The sequence below is a fragment of the Salvelinus fontinalis genome, chromosome 11 (assembly GCF_029448725.1).
Source record: "Salvelinus fontinalis isolate EN_2023a chromosome 11, ASM2944872v1, whole genome shotgun sequence".
Classification (NCBI taxonomy): domain Eukaryota; kingdom Metazoa; phylum Chordata; class Actinopteri; order Salmoniformes; family Salmonidae; genus Salvelinus; species Salvelinus fontinalis.
The window spans coordinates 51,872,286-51,895,090 of NC_074675.1; the positions used below are offsets into that span (position 1 = coordinate 51,872,286).

The 22,805-nt window shown below is 42.2% G+C and overlaps 1 protein-coding gene across 1 annotated transcript in view; it reads right to left on the reverse strand.

Annotated features, from left to right (window-relative positions):
* Positions 1 to 22,805, reverse strand: part of arap2 (ArfGAP with RhoGAP domain, ankyrin repeat and PH domain 2) — a gene marked incomplete in the record, with an annotated part of 210,876 nt that overhangs the window by 183,073 nt on the left and 4,998 nt on the right. The window contains 6 exon segments of the mRNA XM_055938983.1: positions 3,368 to 3,437; positions 6,057 to 6,464; positions 10,980 to 11,044; positions 11,753 to 11,829; positions 13,965 to 14,050; positions 19,432 to 20,343. Coding sequence (XP_055794958.1) covers positions 3,368 to 3,437; positions 6,057 to 6,464; positions 10,980 to 11,044; positions 11,753 to 11,829; positions 13,965 to 14,050; positions 19,432 to 20,234 — 1,509 coding nt within the window.

Sequence of the window (22,805 nt, forward strand, 5' to 3'; positions counted from 1 at the left end):
TCACTTGAACTCTGTTGAACTCTGCATCCAGTAAATGAGTAGATAAAGCATGTCTGGTTGGAGGGGTGTATGCTGGATGAAGAACATTCAGAAATCTCTTCCAATACACATTGCCTGTGAGCATCAGAGGTGAACCAGTTGCATACACAGCTCGAGCAAGACATTCACCAGCATTTCTCTGACTACGTTCCTCCATTGAATCAAATAAACGTCTGATTCCAAGAGCACCATGAGCTGTTGCTATCGATAAGGTGCCTGATTCACCATTTTCACCTCGAATAGAAGTAGAGGGACTTTACTCAGAGGTTGCTTAATGTGAGCACTGAGGGAAGTTTATGAACTTGGCCAGATGATTCTGCATCTTTGTTGCATTCTTTACATATTATTTGGCACAGTATTTCCAAATGTACAAAGCTTTTCCTTCTACATTAGCTGCAGTGAAATGTCTCCACATATCAGACACTGTGGTATTTTCCTGTAAAGATAAGATTATAATTTTTTTTTTAACAAATACAATTTCCATTTACAAATTAATAGTTAGATTAAAACAACTACTTTGTAAAATAAATGTTTTAACTTGAAACATGTATACAAACATGTCCGTAGAGCTCCAAGACATGTATGGAAACAGGTGAATTAACACTCCTCAGTTAGTAGGCTCAAGCCAGCTAAAACCCACATGGTAGTAAAAACTAACTATCAGAAATTGTTAAGTTAGAAATGATTTAAACACACTTTGCTGTAGGCTACTATTTACTAGTTAACATAAAAATAATGTATGTCATATAAAAAAATTTCACCCCTCCCAGTATTGTAATCTAAACTTACCAGAAAACATGTAGTCCTTGGCTCAGACAGTGTAGTAGTGTGGGCTCATTAGCATCTCATTGGTGTGCAAGATCTTGAGAATCAGCTGTACATGTGATGGAAGAATGCACTGTGCATGCAGAGGGTTGCAATTCCATTGAATTGGGGATTGTTTAAGCAAAATATGTCACAAGATCTAGACTTGACTTACGTGTATCCCACAAAAAAAGGTTCACTGTTATAAGCTAACTTTTTTGAGGAATTTAAGGAAAATTCCCCAAATTCCCAGGCTTAACTTCCCATGGAAAATGTCCTGAAAATATTCCAGATATTTACTGGAAAGTTTCCGAACCTTTGCAATCCTAGTCACTGCACAGCGATTTTCTGGTCTCTCCAAAGATGTTAGATCGGTTCAAGTCCGGGCTCTGGCTGGCCCAATCAAGGACATTCACAGACTTGTCCCGAAGCCACTCCTGCATTTTCTTGGCTGTGTGCTTAGGGTTGTTGTCCTGTTGTAAGGTGAACGTTCATCCCAGTCTGACGTCCTGAGTGCTCTGGAACAGGTTTTCATCAAGGATCTCTGTACTTTGTTTTGTTCATCTTTGCCTCCATCCTGACTAGTCTCCCAGTCCCTGCTGCTGAAAAACATCCCCACAGCATGATGCTGCCACATTCATGCTTCACTGTAGGGATGGTGGCAGGTTTCCTCCAGACGTGATACTTGGCATTCAGGCCAAAGAGTTCAATCTTGGTTTCATCAGACCAGATAATCGTGTTTTTAATGGTCTGAAAGTCTTTCGGTGCCTTTGGAAAAACTCCAAGCGGGCTGTTGTGTTCCTTTTACTGAGGAGTGGCTTCCGTCTGGCCACTCTACCATAAAGGCCTGATTGGTGGAGTGCTGCAGAGATGGTTGTCCTTCTGGAAGGTTTTCCCATCTCCACAGAGGAACTCTGGAGCTCTGTCAGAGTGACCATCGGGTTCTTGGTCCCCTCCCTGACCAAGGCCCTTCTTCCCGATTGCTCAGTTTGGCTGGGCGGCCAGCTCTAGGAAGAGTCTTAGTGGTTCCAAACTTCTTTCATTTAAGAATGATGTAGGCCACTGTGTTCTTGGGGACTTTCAATGCTGCAGACATGTTTTGGTACCCTTCCCCAGATCTGTGCCTCGACACAATCCTGTCTCTGAGCTCTACGGACAATTCCTTCGACCTCTTGGCTTGGTTTTTGCTCTGAAACCTATTATAGACAGGTGCATCTTTTCAAATCATGTCCAATCAATTGAATTTACCACAGGTGGACTCCAATCAAGTTTTAGAAACATCTCAAGGATGATCAATGGAAACAGGATGCACCTGAGCTCAATTTAGAGTCTCATTGCAAAGGGTCCGAATACTTATGTAAATAAGGTATTTCGCTGTTTTCTCTTTAATAAATTATTTTCAAAAAAATCCATTTTAGAATAAAGCTGTGACGTAACAAAATGTGGAAAAAGTCAAGGGGTCTGAAAACTTTCCGAATGCACTGTGCACTTTCCTAAGTCAATGTGTGGGTGGATGGATCAGAGGGTGGATGTGTGGGTGGATGGATCAGAGGGTGGATGTGTGGGTGGATTGATCAGAGGGTGGATGTGTGGGTGGATGTGTGGGTGGATTGATCAGAGGTTTGGATGTGTGGGTGGATGGATTAGAGGGTGGATGTGTGGGTGGATGGATTAGAGGGTGGATGTGTGGATGGATCAGAGGGTGGATGGATCAGAGGGGTGGATGGATCAGAGGGTGGATGGATCAGAGGGTGGATGGATCAGAGGGGTGGATGGATCAGAGGGTGGATTGATCAGAGGGTGGATGTGTGGGTGGATGGATTAGAGGGTTGGATGTGTGGATGGATCAGAGGGTGGATGGATCAGAGGGGTGGATGGATCAGAGGGTGGATGGATCAGAGGGTGGATGGATCAGAGGGGTGGATGTGTGGGTGGATAGATGGATCAGAGGGATGGATGGGCTGTATCTGTCTTTGGACAATGACTTGTCTTTCCTTTCTTCAGCACGTTGGGTGTAAAATTATACAATTACTATAATGTTAGTCCAGACTGTCAGATTTATTTGAAGGCATTTTCATCCTTATCGGGTGAACTGTTTAGAAATTAAGCGCTTTTTGTACATAAGCCCCCCCCCATTTTACACCACAATACCAAAACAACAAAACAATGTATTACTGTCCAAATACTTTTGGACCTCACTGTAGGTACTGTACCTACTATCATAGTGGTACAGAATACCTTTCATCAGATAATGAAGATGTGATGTGTGGAGGTGTGTGTGTGTAGGATGAGGATATGAATGTGTGTGGTTGATTAGAAGACATGCCTGTTAGTGTGGTAGTGTTAGTGTGCAAAATGTTAGGTGAAAGCACTTGGTGTTTGTGTGTGTGTGTGTGTGTGTGTGTGTGTGTGTGTGTGTGTGTGTGTGTGTGTGTGTGTGTGTGTGTGTGTGTGTGTGTGTGTGTGTGTGTGTGTGTGTGTGTGTGTGTGTGTGTGTGTGTGTGTGTGTGTGTGTGTGACTGACCTTATCATTGTTGTAATAAGAGAGGTTCTCTCCATCAAACTTCACCCATCTTTTCTGAAAAACACAGTTTCTGAAAAGCGAAAGAAGGAAAGTTGAAGAGCTGGAAGCAGTACGTATGTAAACAATAAAAAAAATAAAAAAGCGTTGCTATGAACTACTACAGAACAGCATCTCCACCCAATCACAAGACAAGTTCAATCAAGTTCATTCTGTACAGTAGAATAGTATCATACACAAGCCTGCCATATGGTACAGTAAAACAGGGTGCTGGTTATGCTGTTAAAATAGATGAATATTCAACATCTCAAACTAAGGCAGGTTGACAACTTTATGCTAATCATGTGGTTTCAGAAGAAGGGCACAAAACAAAAAAGGGAAGTGACAGATTTTGTTTGTGTAAGAGGAACTATGAAAGCATAAACACACAGAGAAATACAGATAACTATAAAAGAAACCGCTGCTTTGCTCTGAGGTTGTGAAAACTAAAATAAGGTTAGGTTTCTCATACCTAAACAGAAGAGGATGAGAACAGGAACAAGAAGCTCTGTTTAACCACTTAAGGATTCTGGGTAGTCATTGGTCGAGTTCCTGCACGACTACATTGCAGACGCATGCCAGATCTTACAACGCCTGGGTATTTAAAAGGTACACTATGCAGAAAAATTGCTCCTCCATTTCCTGGTTTCTAAAATTCTAATAGTTCGCCTAATTTCAGTTTCTGAGACAAAACAAGCAACGTATAGTGTAGAAAATTATTCTATAATCTAAACCGCTCTGAAATATATTATAAATAACCAAAAGTATTGTACTTTCAGCTGTTTGAAGCTGGTGTAAAAAAACGAAAGACAAAAAATAAGTCTGCCACAGGCAGTGTGAGTGTAACCTTTAATTTGGCCTCTGCCAAAAGGTCTGGGCATTAATGGCACAGGTGTTGTGCATGCATAACTGCAAGGGTTGCTGGTTTAAACACTGGTCTGGTGGCTGTTGCCCTCTAATAGCTCAAATCAGTTTTGAACTAACTATTAAAGTATGTTCGAATTTACCATGGATAGTCAAAAAGTAATTTTCTGTAGTTTTCAGAAGGTGAATAATTCAATTCATTGTGACATTCTTACATTTATGCAATAAGGTACGAGGGGGTGTGGTATATGGCCAATATACCACGGCTAAGGACTATTCTTAGCACGACGCAACACGGAGTGCCTGGACACAGCCCTTAGCCGTGGTATATTGGCCATATACCACAAAGCCCTGAGGTGCCTTATTGCTATTATAAACTGGCTACCAACCTATTTATAGCAGTAAAAATAAATGCTTTGTCATACTTGTGGTCAGACAATCAGCATTCAGGGCACGAACCATCCAGTTTATAATGTAAAATATGACTCAATTCCAATTGCACAATAAAATTAAACGGTTATAAGTTAATGACCTTTGAAGGTCGTATACCTCAGCCATAAAGACGAAACAAAAAGATCCCCCTCGTACACTAGGGCCACATCTTACATGTTCCTTTCACAGCTTGTAAATCTTACACATTTATATAATCTGGCATTAGCCCCTCCCCCCACCCCTAGTGCTGCACCACTGGTGTTGGTTTTGAACTGATGTAGCTAGCTAGCTATGTTTTGTGGGAAAATGTAGGACCTGCATTTGGACGTGAGCTAGCTTTCGTTATCTAGCTTCTGTGTTGAGCTGTTGTTGTCAGCTGTTTATCTGTCTCTAACTAGCTAGTGGCTGAATATATTTTTGTAACAAACCTTCCATAAAAAAATATATAGCTTGCTACCTTTCTTTGCCTGTTCGGTAGCTAATTAGATAGCTTTCAGCTGACTGGTGTTAGCTAGCTAGCTACAGAGGCTAGCTGCTGGACTTTGGACAAGATATGTTAGCTCGATAACATTAGCTAGCTAATCAAAATATATTTTTGTATTTATTATCCTCAGCTTGAATACCATCATACAGGTAGCTAGCTACAGTAGCCTAGGTTTGTTCTCAGCCACTTCTTACAACTGGCAGGATGTGGCAGCTGTGTTGTTGCCGAGCAACTGAGTTGACCCAGTTAGAGCTCTGCGATTCGGCTGAAAAGATGCCAGAATACTACAAAAAGGTAGCACATCGTAGATTCTTAACAGACGGAAATGTGCATGTGAGAGCGATGACAATTTTTTTTTTTTTTTACTTTAGTTTATTTCGTAAATATTTTCTTAACTCAATTTCTTGAACTGCATTGTTGGTTAAGGGCTTGTAAGTAAGCCTTTCACGGTAAGGTCGACACGTTGTTGTGTGCATGTGACAAATAAAATTTGCTTTGATTTGAATCCTTAAATGTTTTAAATCCAAAAGGTCACTTAACTTCTTCTTCTTGGGCGCTATAGTTTAGTTTTAATCCGACATGTAGAATTTGAGCTAGGTAGACGCACAAAACTCAAATGCTAACGACCCTGTTAAAAATCCGGTATGTTGTTCTCTGTAACAGCCGGACGGCACATGACGAAAGGCACGGAGTGTGTTGTGTACCTCCAATCAAGTTGATTTGTGAATTTTCATCGACATCGGTGTGATATTGGCTTAGATATGATGGTAGGTATTTTAATAGGTAACATTGAGCTTCAACTAATGCATACCATAACAGAATAGTATAATAGAATACTACTATGTGATGTTCTATTTCATCCTGTGGTCTTACCCTTGCGGTGAGAGCTTGTCCAGCCACCCCATCTTGAGTTTGGTCTTAGGGGCCCCGTAGAAGCAGGCGTAAGGGGAGATATTATCCGCGTGGTCTGCGGGTAACACGGGTAACGTATTCTTCACCAGACCACCCAGCGTGTCAAAGGGCTCCGAGTAGAGGTCACACACCACCATTGTCATGGGAACGACCTGGGAGAGGGCGGGGCCGGGCGGGGGGCCGGAGAGGAGGGGCTCCGGGGTCGCCGTAGCAGCATTAGGCCAAGCATGATTGGATAGTTCCCAACTGGTGGTGCACTCTTCCACTATAGAGTAGTCATCTTCATAGAGGTTGTGGACCGTTGAAGTAGGTGGAGGGACCTGTGTCTTGTTGCTATTCCTGGACTCATTGATCTTACTATGCTTCTTTCTGTGGGATAGGGTGACGTTGAGTTGCATTTAATAAATCCATCAAACAATACATATATATATAAATCAATCAAATATATATACATGGAATAGTCTTCATTTCTCATAACAAGTATAGAGTGACGAGTTTCAGAAGAAAGTTATTTGTTTTTGGACATTTTGAGCCTGTAATTGAACCCACAAATGCTGATGCTCCAGATACTCAACTAGTCTAAAGAAGGCCAGATTTAGTGCTTCTTTAATCAAAAAAACGTTTTCAGCTGTGCTAACATAATTGCATAAGTTTTCTAATGATCAATTAGCCTTTTAAAATGACCAGTGAGATATACCTGCTGGAGCGCGTGCTACGGGTGGGTGTTGTTATCGTGACCAGTGAGCTGAGATAAGGTGGAGCTTTACCCAGCATAGACTTATAGACGACCTGGAACCAGTGGGTCTGGCGACGAATATGTAGCGAGGGCCAGCCGACTAGAGCATATAGGTCGCAGTGGTGGGTGGTATAAGGTGCTTTGGTAACAAACCGGATGGCACTGTGATAGACTACATACAATTTGCTGAGTAGAGTATTGGTGTGAGTTGGCGAGAGTGAAGAAGGCTTTGTTGCGAAATAGAAAGCAGATTCTAGATTTGATTTTGGATTGGAGATGTTTGATGTGAGTCTGGAAGGAGAGTTTATAGTCTACCAGACACCTAGGTACTTGTAGTTGTCCATGTATTCTAGGTCAGAACCGTCCTGAGTAGTGATGCTAGTTGGGCGGGCCGGTAGCGAACGGTTGAAAAGCATGCAAATGCAGGTTTTATTAGCGTTTAAGAGCAGTTGGAGGCCACGGAAGGAGTGCTGTATGGCATTGAAGCTCGTTTGGAGGTTAGTTAACACAGTGGCCAAAGAAGGGCCAGATGTATACAGAATGGTGTCATCTGCGTAGACGTGGATCAGGGAATCACCCACAGCAAGAGCAACATCGTTGATATATACAGAGAAAAGAGTCGGCCCGGGAATTGAACCCTGTGGTACCCCCCATAGAGACTACCAGAGGTCCGGACAACAGGCCCTCCAATTTGACACACTGAACTGTCTGCGAGTAATTGGTGAACCAGACGAGGCAGTCATTTGAGAAACCAAGGTTATTGAGTCTGCCGATAAGAATACGGTGATTGACAGAGTCGAAAGCCTTGGCCAGGTCTATGAAGACGGCTGCACATTACTGTCTTTTATTGATGGCGGTTATGATATCGTTTAGTACCTTGAGCGTGGCTGAGGTGCACCCATGACCAGCTCGGAAACCGGATTGCACAGCGGAGAAGGTACGGTGGGATTCAAAATGGTCAGTGATCTGTTAGTTAACTTGGCTTTCAAAGACTTTAGAAAGGCAGGGCAGGATTGATATAGATCTATAACAGTTTGGGTCTAGAGTGTCACCCCCTTTGAAGAGGGTTGCAGCTCTTTCAGAACATCTGCAATCTGGATTTGGGTGAAGGAGAAGCTGGGGAGGCTTGGGCAAGTAGCTGTGGGTGGTACGGAGCTGTTGGCCAGGGTTGGGGTAGCCAGGAGGAAAGCATGGCCAGCCGTAGAGAAATGCTTATTGAAATTTTTGATTATCATGGTTTTATCGGTGGTGACCGTGTTACCTAGCCTCAGGGCAGTGGGCAGCTGGGAGGAGGTGCTCTTGTTCTCCATGGACTTTACAGTGTCCCAAAACTTTTTGGAGTTAGAGCTACAGGATGCAAATTTCTGTTTGAAAAAGCTAGCCTTTGCTTTCCTGACTGACTGTGTGTATTAGTTCCTGACTTCCCTCAACAGTTGCATATCGCGGGTACTATTTGATGCTATTGCAGTCCGCCACAGGAAGTTTTTGTGCTGGTCAAGGGTAGTCAGGTCTGGAGTGAACCAAGGGCTATATCTGTTCTTAGTTCTACATTTTTTGAAAGGGGCATGCTTATTTAAGATGTTGAGGAAATTACTTTTAAAGAACGACCAGGCATCCTCGACTGACGGGATGAGGTCAATATCGTTCCAGGATACCCGGGCCAGGTCGATTAGAAAGGCCTACTCGCTGAAGTGTTTTAGGGAGCGTTTGACAGTGATGAGGGGTGGTCCTTTGACCGCGGACCCATTACGGACGCAGGCAATGAGGCAGTGATCGCTGAGATCTTGATTGAAAACAGCAGAGGTATATTTGGTGGGCAAGTTGGTTAGGATGATATCTATGAGGGTGCCCATGTTTACAGATTTAGGGTTGTACCTAGTGGTTTCCTTGATCATTTGTGTGAGATTGAGGGCATCTAGCTTAGATTGTAGGACTGCTGGGGTGATAAGTATATCCCAGTTTAGGTCAGCTAACAGAACGAAGTCTGAAGATAGATGGGGGGCAATCAATTCACATATGGTGTCCAGGGCACAGCTGGGAGCTGAGTGGGGTCTATAGCAGGAACTAATACACACAGTCAGTCAGGAAAGCAAAGGCTAGCTTTTTCAAACATAAGTTTGCATCCTGTAGCTCTAACTCCAAAAAGTTTTGGGACACTGTAAAGTCCATGGAGAACAAGAGCACCTCCTCCCAACAGTGAGAAACGTATTTCTGGAGAGATTCATTTTAAAAATTAGAAGCTTGAACTGTTTGGGCATAGACCTGGAAAGTATGACAGAACTTTGCAAGCTATCTCTGCAGTAGATTGCAACTCCTCCCCCATTGGCAGTTCTATCTTGACGGAAAATGTTGTAGTTGGGAATGGAAATCTCCGAATTTTTGGTGGCCTTCCTAAGCCAGGATTCAGACACGGCAAGGACATCAGGGTTGGTGGAATGTGCTAAAGCAGTGAGTAAAACAAACTTAGGGAGTCAGTCTATACTGTATTTCTGATCAATTTGATGTTATTTTAAAGGACAAAAAAATGTATATATATATATATATATATATATATATATATACACACACACAAACAGTTGAAGTCGGAAGTTTACATACACTTAGGTTGGAGTCATTAAAACATGTTTTTCAACCACTCCACACATTTCTTGTTTACAAACTATAGTTTTGGCAAATCAGTTAAGACATCTAATTTGTGCATGACACAAGTCATTTTTCCAACAATCCGACTGGGACAGGTACAGGATGGCAACAACAACTGCCCAAGGTACACCAGGAACGCACAATCCCTCCATCAGTGCTGACTGTCCCCAATAGGCTTAGAGAAGCTGGACTGAGGGCTTGTAGGCCTGTTGTAAGGCACGTCCTCACCAGAAATCACTGGCAACAACATCGCCTATGGGCACAAACCCACCGTCGCTGGACCAGACAGGACTGGCAAAAAGTGCTTTTCGCTGACGAGTCTCGGTTTTGTCTCACCAGGGGTGATGGTCGGATTCGCATTTATCATCAAAGGAATTCGCTTTTTACCGAGGTCTGTACTCTGGAGCGGGATCGATTTGGAGGTGGAGGTTCCGTCATGGTCTGGGGCGTTGTGTCACAGCATCATCGGACTGAGCTTGTTGTCATTGCAGGTAATCTCAACGCTGTGCGTTATAGGGAAGACATCCTGCTCCCTCATGTGGTACCCTTCCTGCAGGCTCATCCTGACATGACCCTCCAGCATGACAATGCCACCAGCCATACTGCTCGTTCTGTGCATGATTTCCTGCAAGACAGGAATGTCAGTGTTCTGCCATGGCCAGCGAAGAGCCTGGATCTCAATCCCATTGAGCATGTCTGGGACCTGTTTGATCGGAGGGTGATGGCTAGGGCCATTCCCCCCAGAAATGTCAGAGAACTTGCAGGTGCCTTGGTGGAAGAGTGGGGTAACATCTCACAGCAAGAACTGGCAAATCTGGTGCAGTCCACGAGGAGGAGAAGCACTGCAGTACTTAATGCAGCTGGTGGCCACACCAGATACTGACAGCTACTTTTGATTTTGACCCCCCCTTTGTTCAACGACACATTTTTCCATTTCTGTTAGTCACATGTCTGCTGAACTTGTTCAGTTCATGTCTCAGTTGTTGAATCTAGTTATGTTCATACAAATATTTACACATGTTAAGTTTGCTGAAAATACACGCAGTTGACAGTAGGAGGATGTTTATTTTTTGGCAGAGTTTTTATATATATATATATATATATATATATATATATATATATATATATATATATATATATATATATATATATATATATATATATATATATATATATATCAAATCAATCAATATTTATATACACATCAATCAATCTAAATATATCAATCAATAATATTTGTGTGAAGCTTTTTACAAATGCTACTTGTGTTACATTTGTGTAATACTTTCGCATTTGTAAAAATGTAATTACAATTTGGTTTAGCTTTATTTGTTGCAATACTATATATTTTTACTGTACAGACAACTGAAGCAGGGTTTAGCAACCAATTTCAGTAGTTAAACGCCTTCCTCTTTGGAAATACTGTTCGACTATTTGTGGGCTAAGCAAATGTAGTCTTTACTGTTAGGCACAACTATTGTGTATCAGAGTGGCCCTCATCTTACCTCAGCTTTTTCTGCTTGAGATTCTCTTTGATTTCTTTCTTAAATAGTTCTTTAGGACCCTGGTCCTGAGACAGAAGAACACAGATTAGTCATCAAGGCACATCAGTGGCACTTTCAAAACAGGCATTGTTAGACTGATAGCATAGTGGCTAGGTTAGCTTAGTGGCTAGGTTAGCTTAGTGGCTAGGTTAGCTTAGTGGCTAGGTTAGCATAGTGGCTAGGTTAGCATAGTGGCTAGGTTAGCTTAGTGGCTAGGCTAGCAAGTGACATTTCTATTAACCTCAGAGGCCAAAGTGAAACTGTTTGAGCCTCAAGTTTACTCTCATTTTGCTCAAGTTTACTCTCGATTTGCTGTGAAAGAAGAGACGGGGAAGTGGATGTGTGTGGGCAGACGAATAGAAAATAGAACTGGATAGTGAGTTTCTCTCAGCTTCTTAGCTACTTCCACATAATCTCAAAACAGTGAACATGTCAAGATTCTGAGAATAGGTACTCTGTAAAAGGGTTAACAAAGAGCACATATCAAAGGAAAGAAGAATATGACTTAGCACCTATTCCTGCCAAAATAACTCACTTGGCAGAGGTGGGGCCTACTAGGCTCTGATCAGCCTCCCCGTGACCAAATCTCTCTGGAGATCTTGTTATCATTGCCTGGCTGTAAATACTGTTCTTACATTGAATATAATCAATACAACTGTAGGTCTAAATGGTTAATAGTAGTGGACCTATTCGGGATCATATACAACTTCAGTTTCTAAAGTATTTCACCTTACCAGTACGTTCTCTGGGTTGTTGTATAGGAATGTTTCTCCATAAGGAACAATGGGAGACAACGTTCTTTGCAGTGGGGCTAGAGTAGAGAGAAGGACACATAACACATTATCATTAGTTCTCACAGACAATGGTATAGGTCTACATACTGTTGTTGCACCACATAAACATAACACTTGAATGCATCCTCCCCTCGGAGTTCTGCGTAAAATGTTGAAACATATATATATATATATATTTTTTTTTTCACCTTTATTTAACCAGGTAGGCAAATTGAGAACACGTTCTCATTTACAATTGCAACCTGGCCAAGATAAAGCAAAGCATATTCCTACCTTCTTCCTCCCTCTTCTCCCTCCCTGTTGTCCTCCCTCCCTCTTCGCCCTCCCTCTTCTCCCCTCCTCCTCCCTCCCTCCGTCGTCTCCCCTCCTCCTCCCTCTCTCCTCCCTCCTTCTTCCCTCTCTCTCCTCCCTCTCTCTTCTCCCTCCCTGTCATCTCCCCTCCTCCTCCCTCTCCTCCCTCCCTCTTCCCTCTCTCTCCTCCCTCTCTCTTCTCCCTCCCTGTCATCTCCCCTCCTCCTCCCTCTCCTCCCTCCGTCGTCTCCCCTCCTCCTCCCACTCCCTTCTCCCTCCCTCTTCTCCCCCTGTCATCTCCCCTCCTCCTCCTCTCTCTCCCTGTCTTCTCCCCTCCTCCCTCCCTGTCATCTCCCCTCTTCCTCCCTCTCTCTTCTCCCTCCCTGTCATCTCCCCTCCTCTCCCTCCTCCCTCTCTCTTCTACAAAAGTGCAAAAACTTGCTCTCCCTTCCTCAGACAGACACTAACCCTACCAAGGACGTTCCTTGGCCCTGTGTGAGGCCCAATGGGGACCCAAATGGGGACCTCATCCGAGGAGGGAGGAGAGGGGGATGAAGTGTGAGACCACCCAGACACCATCCGTCTGTAGACCCGGTGTGAGCCACCGCCTGTCACAGTGACAAATAACATCGGCCATCTCCTGGGGACAGCAAGGGCAGACAGACATCCCCCGGCGGACGGACACACACATACCTACACAAACAGCCAGACACATACATAGACACGAGCTACTAGATAGGCCACCGAGACAAGGCACTGGGAGATTGTAGGACCTGGTTACTGTGTTTCTATGTTGAAGAGGAACACACTATCACACCGTTATCTCTATGGACAGGTCTGGTGTCAGAGAGACAGTAGGGTCGTTTATCACTATCTATTGGGCTGAGAGAGAGAGAGAGAGAGAGAGAGAGAGAGAGAGAGAGAGAGAGAGAGAGAGAGAGAGAGAGAGAGAGAGAGAGAGAGAGAGAGAGAGAGAGAGAGAGAGAGAGAGAGAGAGAGAGAGAGAGAGAGAGAGAGAGAGAGAGAGAGAGAGAGAGAGAGAGCAACCAAGTAAATCGAATAGAGGAGGAAAAGTAGAGGTAGAAACTAGGAAGAAAGAGGGGGAAGTTGTATTTACAGTTGGAAGGAAAGAGACAGATCCACTTTCTATGTTGAAGAGGAACACACTATCACACCCTTATCTCTATGGACAGGTCTGGTGTCAGAGACAGTAGGGTTGTTTAACACGATCTATTGGGGGGGGGGGGGGGGGGGGGAGAGAAAGGGAGAGAAAGGGAGAAAGGGGGGAGAGAGAGAGAGAGAAAGAGAGAGAAAGGGAAAGAAAGGGGGGAGAGAGAAAGTGGGGAGAGAGAGAGAGACCAAGTAAATTGAATAGAGGAGGAAAAGTAGAGGAACTAGGAAGAAAGGGGGGGAAGTTGTATTTACTGTATATAGTGTTGGAAGGAAAGAGTCAGATCCACTTTCAACAGATTTGGGAGCCCCCATAGACAGAGGGAGGCATCAACACAGACCTCACAACACATTGCATGTATCATTAAAGGTCAATTTGACCAACAAAGTTAAACAACGTCTGGAGTTAGGAGAGTGAAGCGGGATATACACTAGGCCTCACTGGCACCACTACGCAAGATGAGAGAGAGAGAGAGAGAGCGAGCGAGAGCACAATCCCAGCAAGACAAAAGCACCCTCAAAACGGGACGTTGGTTCCCCCCGTGATGAATCTAACACACACTCCCTCTTTCTCTCTCCCTTTTCCCCTCTTCCCCCATTTTTTCATCAGGGCAAACAAAAGTAATGCCTGCCGACTCGATAATATAAAATAGTCAAGGAAGAGCTAAAATAGGATTAGTTGCTAGGATACCTTTCTGGCTAACGTTAGCACCGCCGGGAACCTGGGCGCAGGGAAGGTGTTCAAGGTCGGTTGTGGATGTTAGCGGAGGCAAGCTCCTGAGGAAGGAAAAGAATGGAATAAACTTTATTAGAACACTGTCTGACACACAAGGGATCAGGAAAGCCATATACAGTATATATATATATATATGCCTTTGAGTTAACACTAGAAAGGATACATTCCCCAAATGTGACCCGATTCAGAAAACTAGACGTATGTCGTAAGTCACGACTTTGAAAGTAAAAAAAAATTGTTTTATCATAATGCGTTTTTTGCCAGAAATGCCTTCTGGAACATGTGATCTTTCATGTGCCTTAATAACGGACGTGTATACCATCTTTAAATATGAATGAAATTGTAAAATTACGAGCCTTGTTGGTTAACCTGTTGGGGATGGGGGCGCTGTTTAGACTATTTATGCTAATGTGGCTAATTTTTTAAACGGCTTCCCACAAAATCCTTGATCGTACAATATGCATATTATTATTATTATTGGATAGAAAACAGTCTATAGTTTCTATAGGAGTTGAAATTTTGTCTCTAAGTGGAACAGAGCCCATTCTACAGCAATTTCCCTGACATGGAGTCAGATTTGAGAAACGTTGGCCACTTTTCTGAAGTCATTTAAACGGGCACTGTCGTTGCTATGACTATACGGACACTTCTTACGTCTTCCCCTGGATGCCTTTACGTGATGACGATTCCAACGGGCTCGATTGCTCGTTCACAGGCACTACAAATGAAAAAAACCTTTAGCTAGCAAGTCTTTTCTTGCTGCGTAACGCGCGTGGAAGACACCGACCCTCTCCTGTTCCAAGCATTAGTTTAGCCTGTTATATTTCTCCGGTCATCTTTTCACTCGTTATAGGAGTTACAAACATCACAAAGTAGTTAATTTAAAGCGTTTTATAGCAATTTATATCCGTTTAGTGCGATTTTGGGACATTTATTTTTGCAACGATGTGAAAAGTTGGGAACGCTTTTCAGTTCATCCCGAACGTAGTTGACATTTCCACATGGCAAGAGGACAGCTTTCCACCAAAAGACGATTTCTCCCAAGAAAGGATCCTTTGCCCAAGATACTGATGGAAGAACAGCTCAAGGTAGGACATTTTTATTATGATAAATCGTGTTTCTGTCGAAACATTTTAGTGGCTTAGGACGCCATGTTTTTTGACGTAGCTTCGCTTGGCGCAAACTGTATTGAAAAGTAAGGATAAATTAAAAAATGTAATAACGCAATTGTATTAAGAATTAAATTGTCTATCAATCCCTGTCCACCCTATATTTTTTAGTCACGTTTATGAGTATTTATGTATAAGAGTAGATCACTGTCTAAGTGGCGCAAGGACAAATTCTGACCAGCTGAGTTACATTTCACATTGTCTAACCATGATTTTGGTGGCTAAATATAAACATTTTCGATCAAACTGTATATGCATGTTGTAATGTGATGTTACAGGAGTGTCATCGGAAGAATTCTGAGAAGGTTAGTGAAAAAATTAATATCTTTTGGCGATGTTGACTTTTATCGCTCACTTTGGCTAGAATCAATGCTGGGCTGCTAATTGCTATGTGCTAAGCTAATATAACGATTTATTGTGTTTTCGCTGTAAGACACTTAGAAAATCTGAAATATTGTCTGTATTCACAGGATCTGTGTCTTTCGATTCGTGTATGCTGTGTATTTTTACGAAATGTTTGATGATTAGTAGTTAGGTAAACACGTTGCTCATTGTAATTATTCTAGTCCATTTGTGATGGTGGGTGCAATTGTAAACTATGCCATATACCTGAAATATGCACTTTTTTCTAACAAAACCTATCCCATTCCATAAATATGTTATCAGACTGTCATCTAATGAGTTTTTTTGTTGGTTAGGGGCTATAAATATCTTAGTTTAGCCGAATTGGTGATGGCTACTGGTGTTGGTGGACAAATAAAAGATGGTGGAATATGCTAATGTGTTTTTAGGTAATAGATGTACATCTTTACATATTGTGTCTTCCCTGTAAAACATTTTAAAAATCGGAAATGTTGACTGGATTCATAAGATCTGTGTCTTTCATTAGCTGTATTGGACTTTAATGTGTGAAAGTTAAATATTTTAAAAAAATATTTTTTTTGAATTTCGCGGCACTGGTTTTTCAGTGGGGGGGGGGGGGGTGTGCCGCTAGCGCCACGCTGATCCTAGACAGGTTAAGCGACAGAAAAAGTAGCAACCTTCCCACTAGCCATGATTGGATGAGATAATGAGTGGGCTGGACATGCCAAGAGAGGAGTTCGGACAATTTTTTTTAATGTATTGTGTAGTGGAGCTGCATAAATGTGGCTCTCTACTTTCTGGAGGATCAAGTTTTGAAATCAGTGGAATTAGAGTATGATAGCTAAAGAGATGGAGAAAACACCTGTCTCCGGATTACATCTTTAAACTAAGGGTAAACGTGGCATCGCATTCCTGACAGGGAGACGCATCCATGCACGATGATGTATATAGGTAAGATAGCTAGCTAACGCTAGACTAATGTTACATTTTCAGATATTACACATTTTCTAATTTTGACAAAAAGTGGTTTAATTTCAAGCTAACTGTAGCTGGCTGCCTCCCTAGCTGATATTATTTGTTTTCCAGAGCTGTTTGCTGTTCTAGTTAGAGCCTAATGTTAGCTAGCTAACATTGAACATGGTTGGCTAGCTCCCAGCACTGTGGCATTGATGGCACAGTTCATTGTTGTTTGACTAGCTAACGTTAGTGAACGTACACTTTGTTTACCCTAGCTAGGAACTTTGTTTACCTAGCTAGGTACTTTGTTTACCTAGGTACTTTGTTTACCTAGCTAGCAAGCTATATGTCTTAAGCTAAAATGTACTGTTTACATATGTTTGGGGTGATCAGCTTTAATATTGCAGAAAGATTTTTGCTTCCATCAATGTAACTGTCTGCATCATTTCCAATCCCCCATATATTATTTGGGTAAATATATATATATTATTATTCCCCCAAAACCCTACCACCCCTCCCCCAATTGGAGTAAACTAATAAACAATAACACTTAGGCTTCTACCTTCAGTTTATACATCTTATACACATTTTATAATAGTTATATTTTGTTTGTTTTTAGTCCTTCCTGTATTTCTGATGTCCATCCAGTTTGGTTTATATTTGTAACTGTGCTATTTCACAACATTTCTGAACCTATATACGTTTTACAGACCCCGTATGTTTTACATTTGTTATCTTGTTTTTATTAGTCCCACCCTTCAGCTCTGTTCAACCCCTCCCATCTATCTCTTAACACCATCCATTTTTTTGGATTTCTATTTGCCATGTATTTTCAACTGTGCTGTGATGCTTCACAAAAGTACTGAAATGTTCTATTCTCATAGCTTCTACAGATTGTAAATTAAAGATAAAAAATTTTGCTAAAATAATTATCATGTAATTGATTGATTGACTATGTCACCCAGTATTGCTATCTGCAGCATTATTTCTAGATAAAGGTTGTGATTCTTCAGCCATTCCTGGACCTGTGACCAAAAATGAGCTACATATCGACAATACCAAAATAAATTATCTAATGACTCTGCCTTCTCACAGCAAAATCTGCAGAGCTGGGAAGATTGTATCCCCATATATATATAACATTATATTGGTTGCAAGAATTTAGTATAATAATTTAAATTGAAAAATGTTACGTTTTGAATCAGGCGTTATTTTGTGTGTCAATTCATAAACCATGTGTCATGGAATTGGTACATCAAAAATCTCTTCCCAACTATTTTGCAATTTATATGGCACAGCTGTAATTTTTTTGGTCCTTAAATTAAATTGGTATATGTTTTTTTTTGTCACAATTTTCTTTAACCGTTTATGGTCTTGAATGCAGGGCCGACAGACAAGTTCCTTACTTTTTCCCACTTCTACTTGCCTCTTACATTTTTGTGGTAATGCTGCAATTAGTTGGTTGTAATTTTGTTTCCAAAGAACCGAAAGTGAGCAGTTGTAATCTGAATGAAGGGAAAAGGCCATTCTTGAACATGAGGTGAGATACAGACAGACAGACAGACAGACAGACAGACAGACAGACAGACAGACAGACAGACAGACAGACAGATAGACAGATAGATAGATATTAAAAATACTTAAATTCTTACATTTTTATCTTGTGTCTGCATTGCCATTGTTGGGCTGTAAGCAGGTTAAGTGTGTACAGGACATTTTGGTACAGCTGTATTAGTCAACAGGCAATAGCGAGCTACAGGACATGAATGAATTCACGTTTCAACCTCTTTTTCTGGAATTTGATTTTCAGCATAAACCTACTCTCTGCCTCCTGTACAACGAGATGATCAAGGGTGAATAAGCAACACTTCAGGAATGTTGTACTTTGAGCTTATTGCTTTGACTTGAGGGTCAATGAGTGTTATTGCTGGTATGCAAGGTTTTGAATGTCCTGTCTATTTTTAGTCTGCTCTCCTCCTTTATGGTTGTGGTTGCGGCCAAGGAGCGTTCTTTAATATGGAACCAGGATTCAGCTGCTGCGTAACGTTGACGTCCTTCCTCCCAGAGATGTGAAAGCGTCCCCTCGGACTGGACACAACCTGGCAAACATCATATTTTGTAGAAGCTCAGGACTTTTGCGATGAAAAGGACATGGACATTGCATGTCCTTCTCCAAAGGGCAGGACAAATGCTCTCAGGCTTTCTGTTTCCCCCCCCCCCCTACCTTCAGCACTTGAAGTTAAAGTATTTTATTGTTGAAATCTTTTCTTAGTTTTTTTAACAAGCACTATCTCACTGCTTTAGCACATGGCCACATCCACGTGGTCCAATGTAAATGATTTAAGAGGTATTTAAATATATCTCAGCTCTAAGAGGTTTAGAGGTTATGAACGACTCTAAGTGGGCGTAATCAAAGAACAGCACTGTGGCTGGTCAATGTGAAAGGTTATATTTATAGATACAACCATAGGCAATATAATACTGTAAATGCTTTGCCTAAATGGGTAACTTGGTGAGACAATGTTCAGAGAATCCCTTTGGCAATTTGGTAAAATGATTCCTTTTCTAAATATGTTTCCCAACGATTAATGTAGAGAGCAAGTGTGAAAATCACAGCAAAATGTTTTAATGCCTTTTTTCTCCTAAATGGGATTCTAAGTGTATCACCTTTTAAAGCTGCATTACTTCCCCATGTTTCCTCTAACTACAGTGTATGATATGCCATTTAGAAGCTCTGAGTCTGTACTTTTATCCAATGTAAAAAAAAAACACCATTGAAATTTTGGAACACGAGACTGAAAAGAGATGGTGGGTCACTAATGAGAAAGTGCTAAAGTTTCAAAACATAATACATCAAGTGTATACACATCCATTGATCACTTAATATTATAATAGACTTATCAATACGTTATAGACTGATGAGTCATGCCTACCAGTCCGGTGGGGGTAGGATGACTTGGTCAGGAATCCCAGGGACCGGCCGGTGCCTCAGTCTGTAGGAACGGGTGGGCCGGGGGCCCTTGGCTGGTGTCTTCAAGCTGGGGCCCCTCTCATAGATCACATTATCCACCATCTTCCCCTGGTAAACCTCAGGGTTTTTCCCAGAGAGGACGTGGTCAGGCCCGGGAGAGAGGTCTGTAGAGGAAGGGGAGGGCTCCTCAGAGGAGATCTCACAATCAGAGGGTACCTCTCCAGAGTGGGAGGAGACAGAGAGGGAGTCACAGCTGCCAGATGTGGAGTTCGAAGCTGAGGAAGGGGTGCGTACGTTACGAGGGTCACGCGGTGTCGGCCGAGGTGGTCTCAGAGACCCCTTTATAGAAGTGTTAGTGTTCTCCTCTTCTGTCTCTTCAATCCCTAAGCCAGCCCCAGGGTGTAGGGTCTGCCTCCCCTCCCATCTTGCCTGCTCTACCCTCTCACTAGGCTGGCAGGAAGTCACCCTTTTCTTATTTGTCATGAAGATGTGTCTGGGTTGGGGGAGGGGCTTTCTATTTTCCCCGTCCTTTTCCCCTTCCCCCGGCTCTTCCACCACCAATCTTAGGGCTTCCAAACTACGTAGGATCCGTCTACGGTGGCCTGTAGGGAACACTCGGAGCTCCAGGAGGCAATTTTCAGTGAGCCCCCTGCAGTCTTCCAGGCACTGGAAGCCCCCCAGGTGAAATCCGTCAGCGTACTGGGGCAGACGCAGGCTGGTCAGCCAGTCTAGGATCTCCTCTCTGGGGTCAGTGGGATTTGACATGGTGGGTGTTTGGTGGTGTCTAGATCAACACCAGAGAAGAGTTGATGATGGATCTAAGGCAGATTAGCATTAGTGAAAGTGTTGGGTGGGGGAAGGTTTGGTGGTTTTGCTGAGGACAGAAAGAAGAGGGATACAATTAAGAATGTATTATGCCTCTGGCAGTTGGTAGCTAATGTATCTGTGCATCTAATATCCCGAAGAAAAACCAATCATAACGTTTCCTTAAAATCCACTTATCAATTTATTTCCATTAAAAGTTGACATTCTACATAAGAACATTTGAATCCTGCACTGTGAAGTCTCACTACATGAGCTAGAAGAGCTGAAACTAAATATTCCCCAGTGCTTTCCCCACCACAGTAAAAACCTAAGAACCCACATGTCACTCCTAGAAATATAATGCATTACTGTTGAACAAGCCAGTCCATCTTCAACAGGAAATAGTATGCATTACTGTTGAACAAGCCAGTCCATCTTCAACAGGAAATAGTATGCATTACTGTTGAACAAGCCAGTCCATCTTCAACAGGAAATAGAAATAGCACATTTTCTCTAAGGTCTCATTGACATATCCTATTCTATCTACCTATGAAATAAGAACTAACCTTACTCTGATCTGTCATTTTTTTTTGTCCACAGTGTCTAGTCCTCCACTCCAACAAGCTTTCTCACCCCATGACAACATGTACTATAAACACTTCCTGTAAACAAACTTCACCTACAGTGCATTCGGAAAGCATTCAGGCCCCTTAACTCTTTCCACATTGTTACATTACAGCATTGTTCTAAAATGGATTAAATAAATACAAGTCCTCAGCAATCTATACACAATACCCCATAATGCATTCACAATACCCCATAATGACATCACAATACCCCATAATGACATCACAATACCCCATAATGACATCACAATACCCCATAATGATAAAAAGAAAACATTTTTTGCAAATGTATTAAAATAAAAAAACTGATATCATAATACAGAACTATTCAGACCCTTTGCTATGAGACTCGAAATTGAGCTCAGGTGCATCCTGTTTCCATTGATCATCCTTGACGTTTCTACAACTTGATTGGAGTCCACTTGTGGTAAATTGAAATTGATTGGACATGATTTGGAAAGGGACACACCTGTATATATATAAGTCCCCAAAGTTGACAGTGCATGTCAGAGCAAAAACCAGGCCTTGAGATCGATGGAATTGTCCGTAAAGCTCCAAGACAGGATTGTGTCGAGGCACAGATCTGGGGAAGTGTACCACAAAATGTCTGCAGCATTGAAGGTCCCCAAGAACACAGTGTCCTCCATCATTCTTAAATGGAAGAAATTTGGAACCACGAAAACTCTTCCTAGAGCTGGCTGCCGGGCAAAACTGAGCAATCGGGGAGAAGGGCCTTGGTCTGTGAGGTGACCAAGAACCCGATGGTCATTCTGACAAAGCTCTAGAGTACCTCTGTGGAGATGGGAGAAACTTCCAGAAGAAGAATCAGGCCTTTATGAGAGTGGCCAGACAGAAGCCACTCCTCAGTAAAAGGCACATGAAAGCCCTCTTGGAGTTTGCCAAAATATTCTCTGGTAATGTAACCAAGATTGAACTCTCTGGCCCAAATGCCAAGCATCACGTCTGGAGGAAACCTGGCACCATCCTTACGGTGAAGCATGGTGGTGGCAGCATCGTGCTGTGGGGATGTTTTTCAGCAGCAGGGACTGGGAGACTAGTCAGGATTAAGAGAAAGATGAACGGAGCAAAGTACAGAAAGAATCTTTATGAAAACCTGCTCCAGAGTGCTCAGGAACTCAGACTGGGGCATAGTTTCACCTTGCAACAGAACAATGGGAGAAACTCCCCAAATACAGGTGTGCCAAGCTTGTAGTGTAATACCCAAGAATAATCAATGCTGTAAATCGCTGCCAAAGGGTGCTTCAACAAAGTACTGAGTAAAGAGTCTGAATACTTATGTAAAAGTGATATACCTGTTTTTAATTTGTAAAACATTTGCAAAAATGTATTTTAATCAGTTTTTGCTTTGGTATTATGGGGGCATTGTGTGTAGATATTTGCATTTATTTTTTACTTTCTGAATCAGGCTGCAATGTAACAAAATGTGGAAAAAGTCAAAATATCTGAATACTTTCTGAAGGCACTGTAACTCTAATTATACCAGATCTATAACCACAAAACAGTGCTCATGGTGTCAACATTTATGTCATACTTCAACGCTCTGCAGCAGTAATCAACACAAACATTAGTCAGTGGGTTTATAGGTCGTTTATAACCATCACTCCAGCCTTATACTATAACAAGCATGCAACGGAAATAGAAAAATAAAATAAAAAGTTATGCAACAGAAAACAAAAATGTACATTTTGTTGAGTCCTGTTTCAGTCTGTTTTCATACGTTTGGTAGCTAATGAATATGACCCTGACGCTTGCAGTTTTGTTTGTTTCACAGTGGCATCAGACCAACACCAGACTGTTATTGGAAGCCCTGTATGGTGGCGTTAATGAGAAGTCAAAGAGAGAAGCATGCATTAACACTGAGGAACAAGTGGAACTTCATACTGTA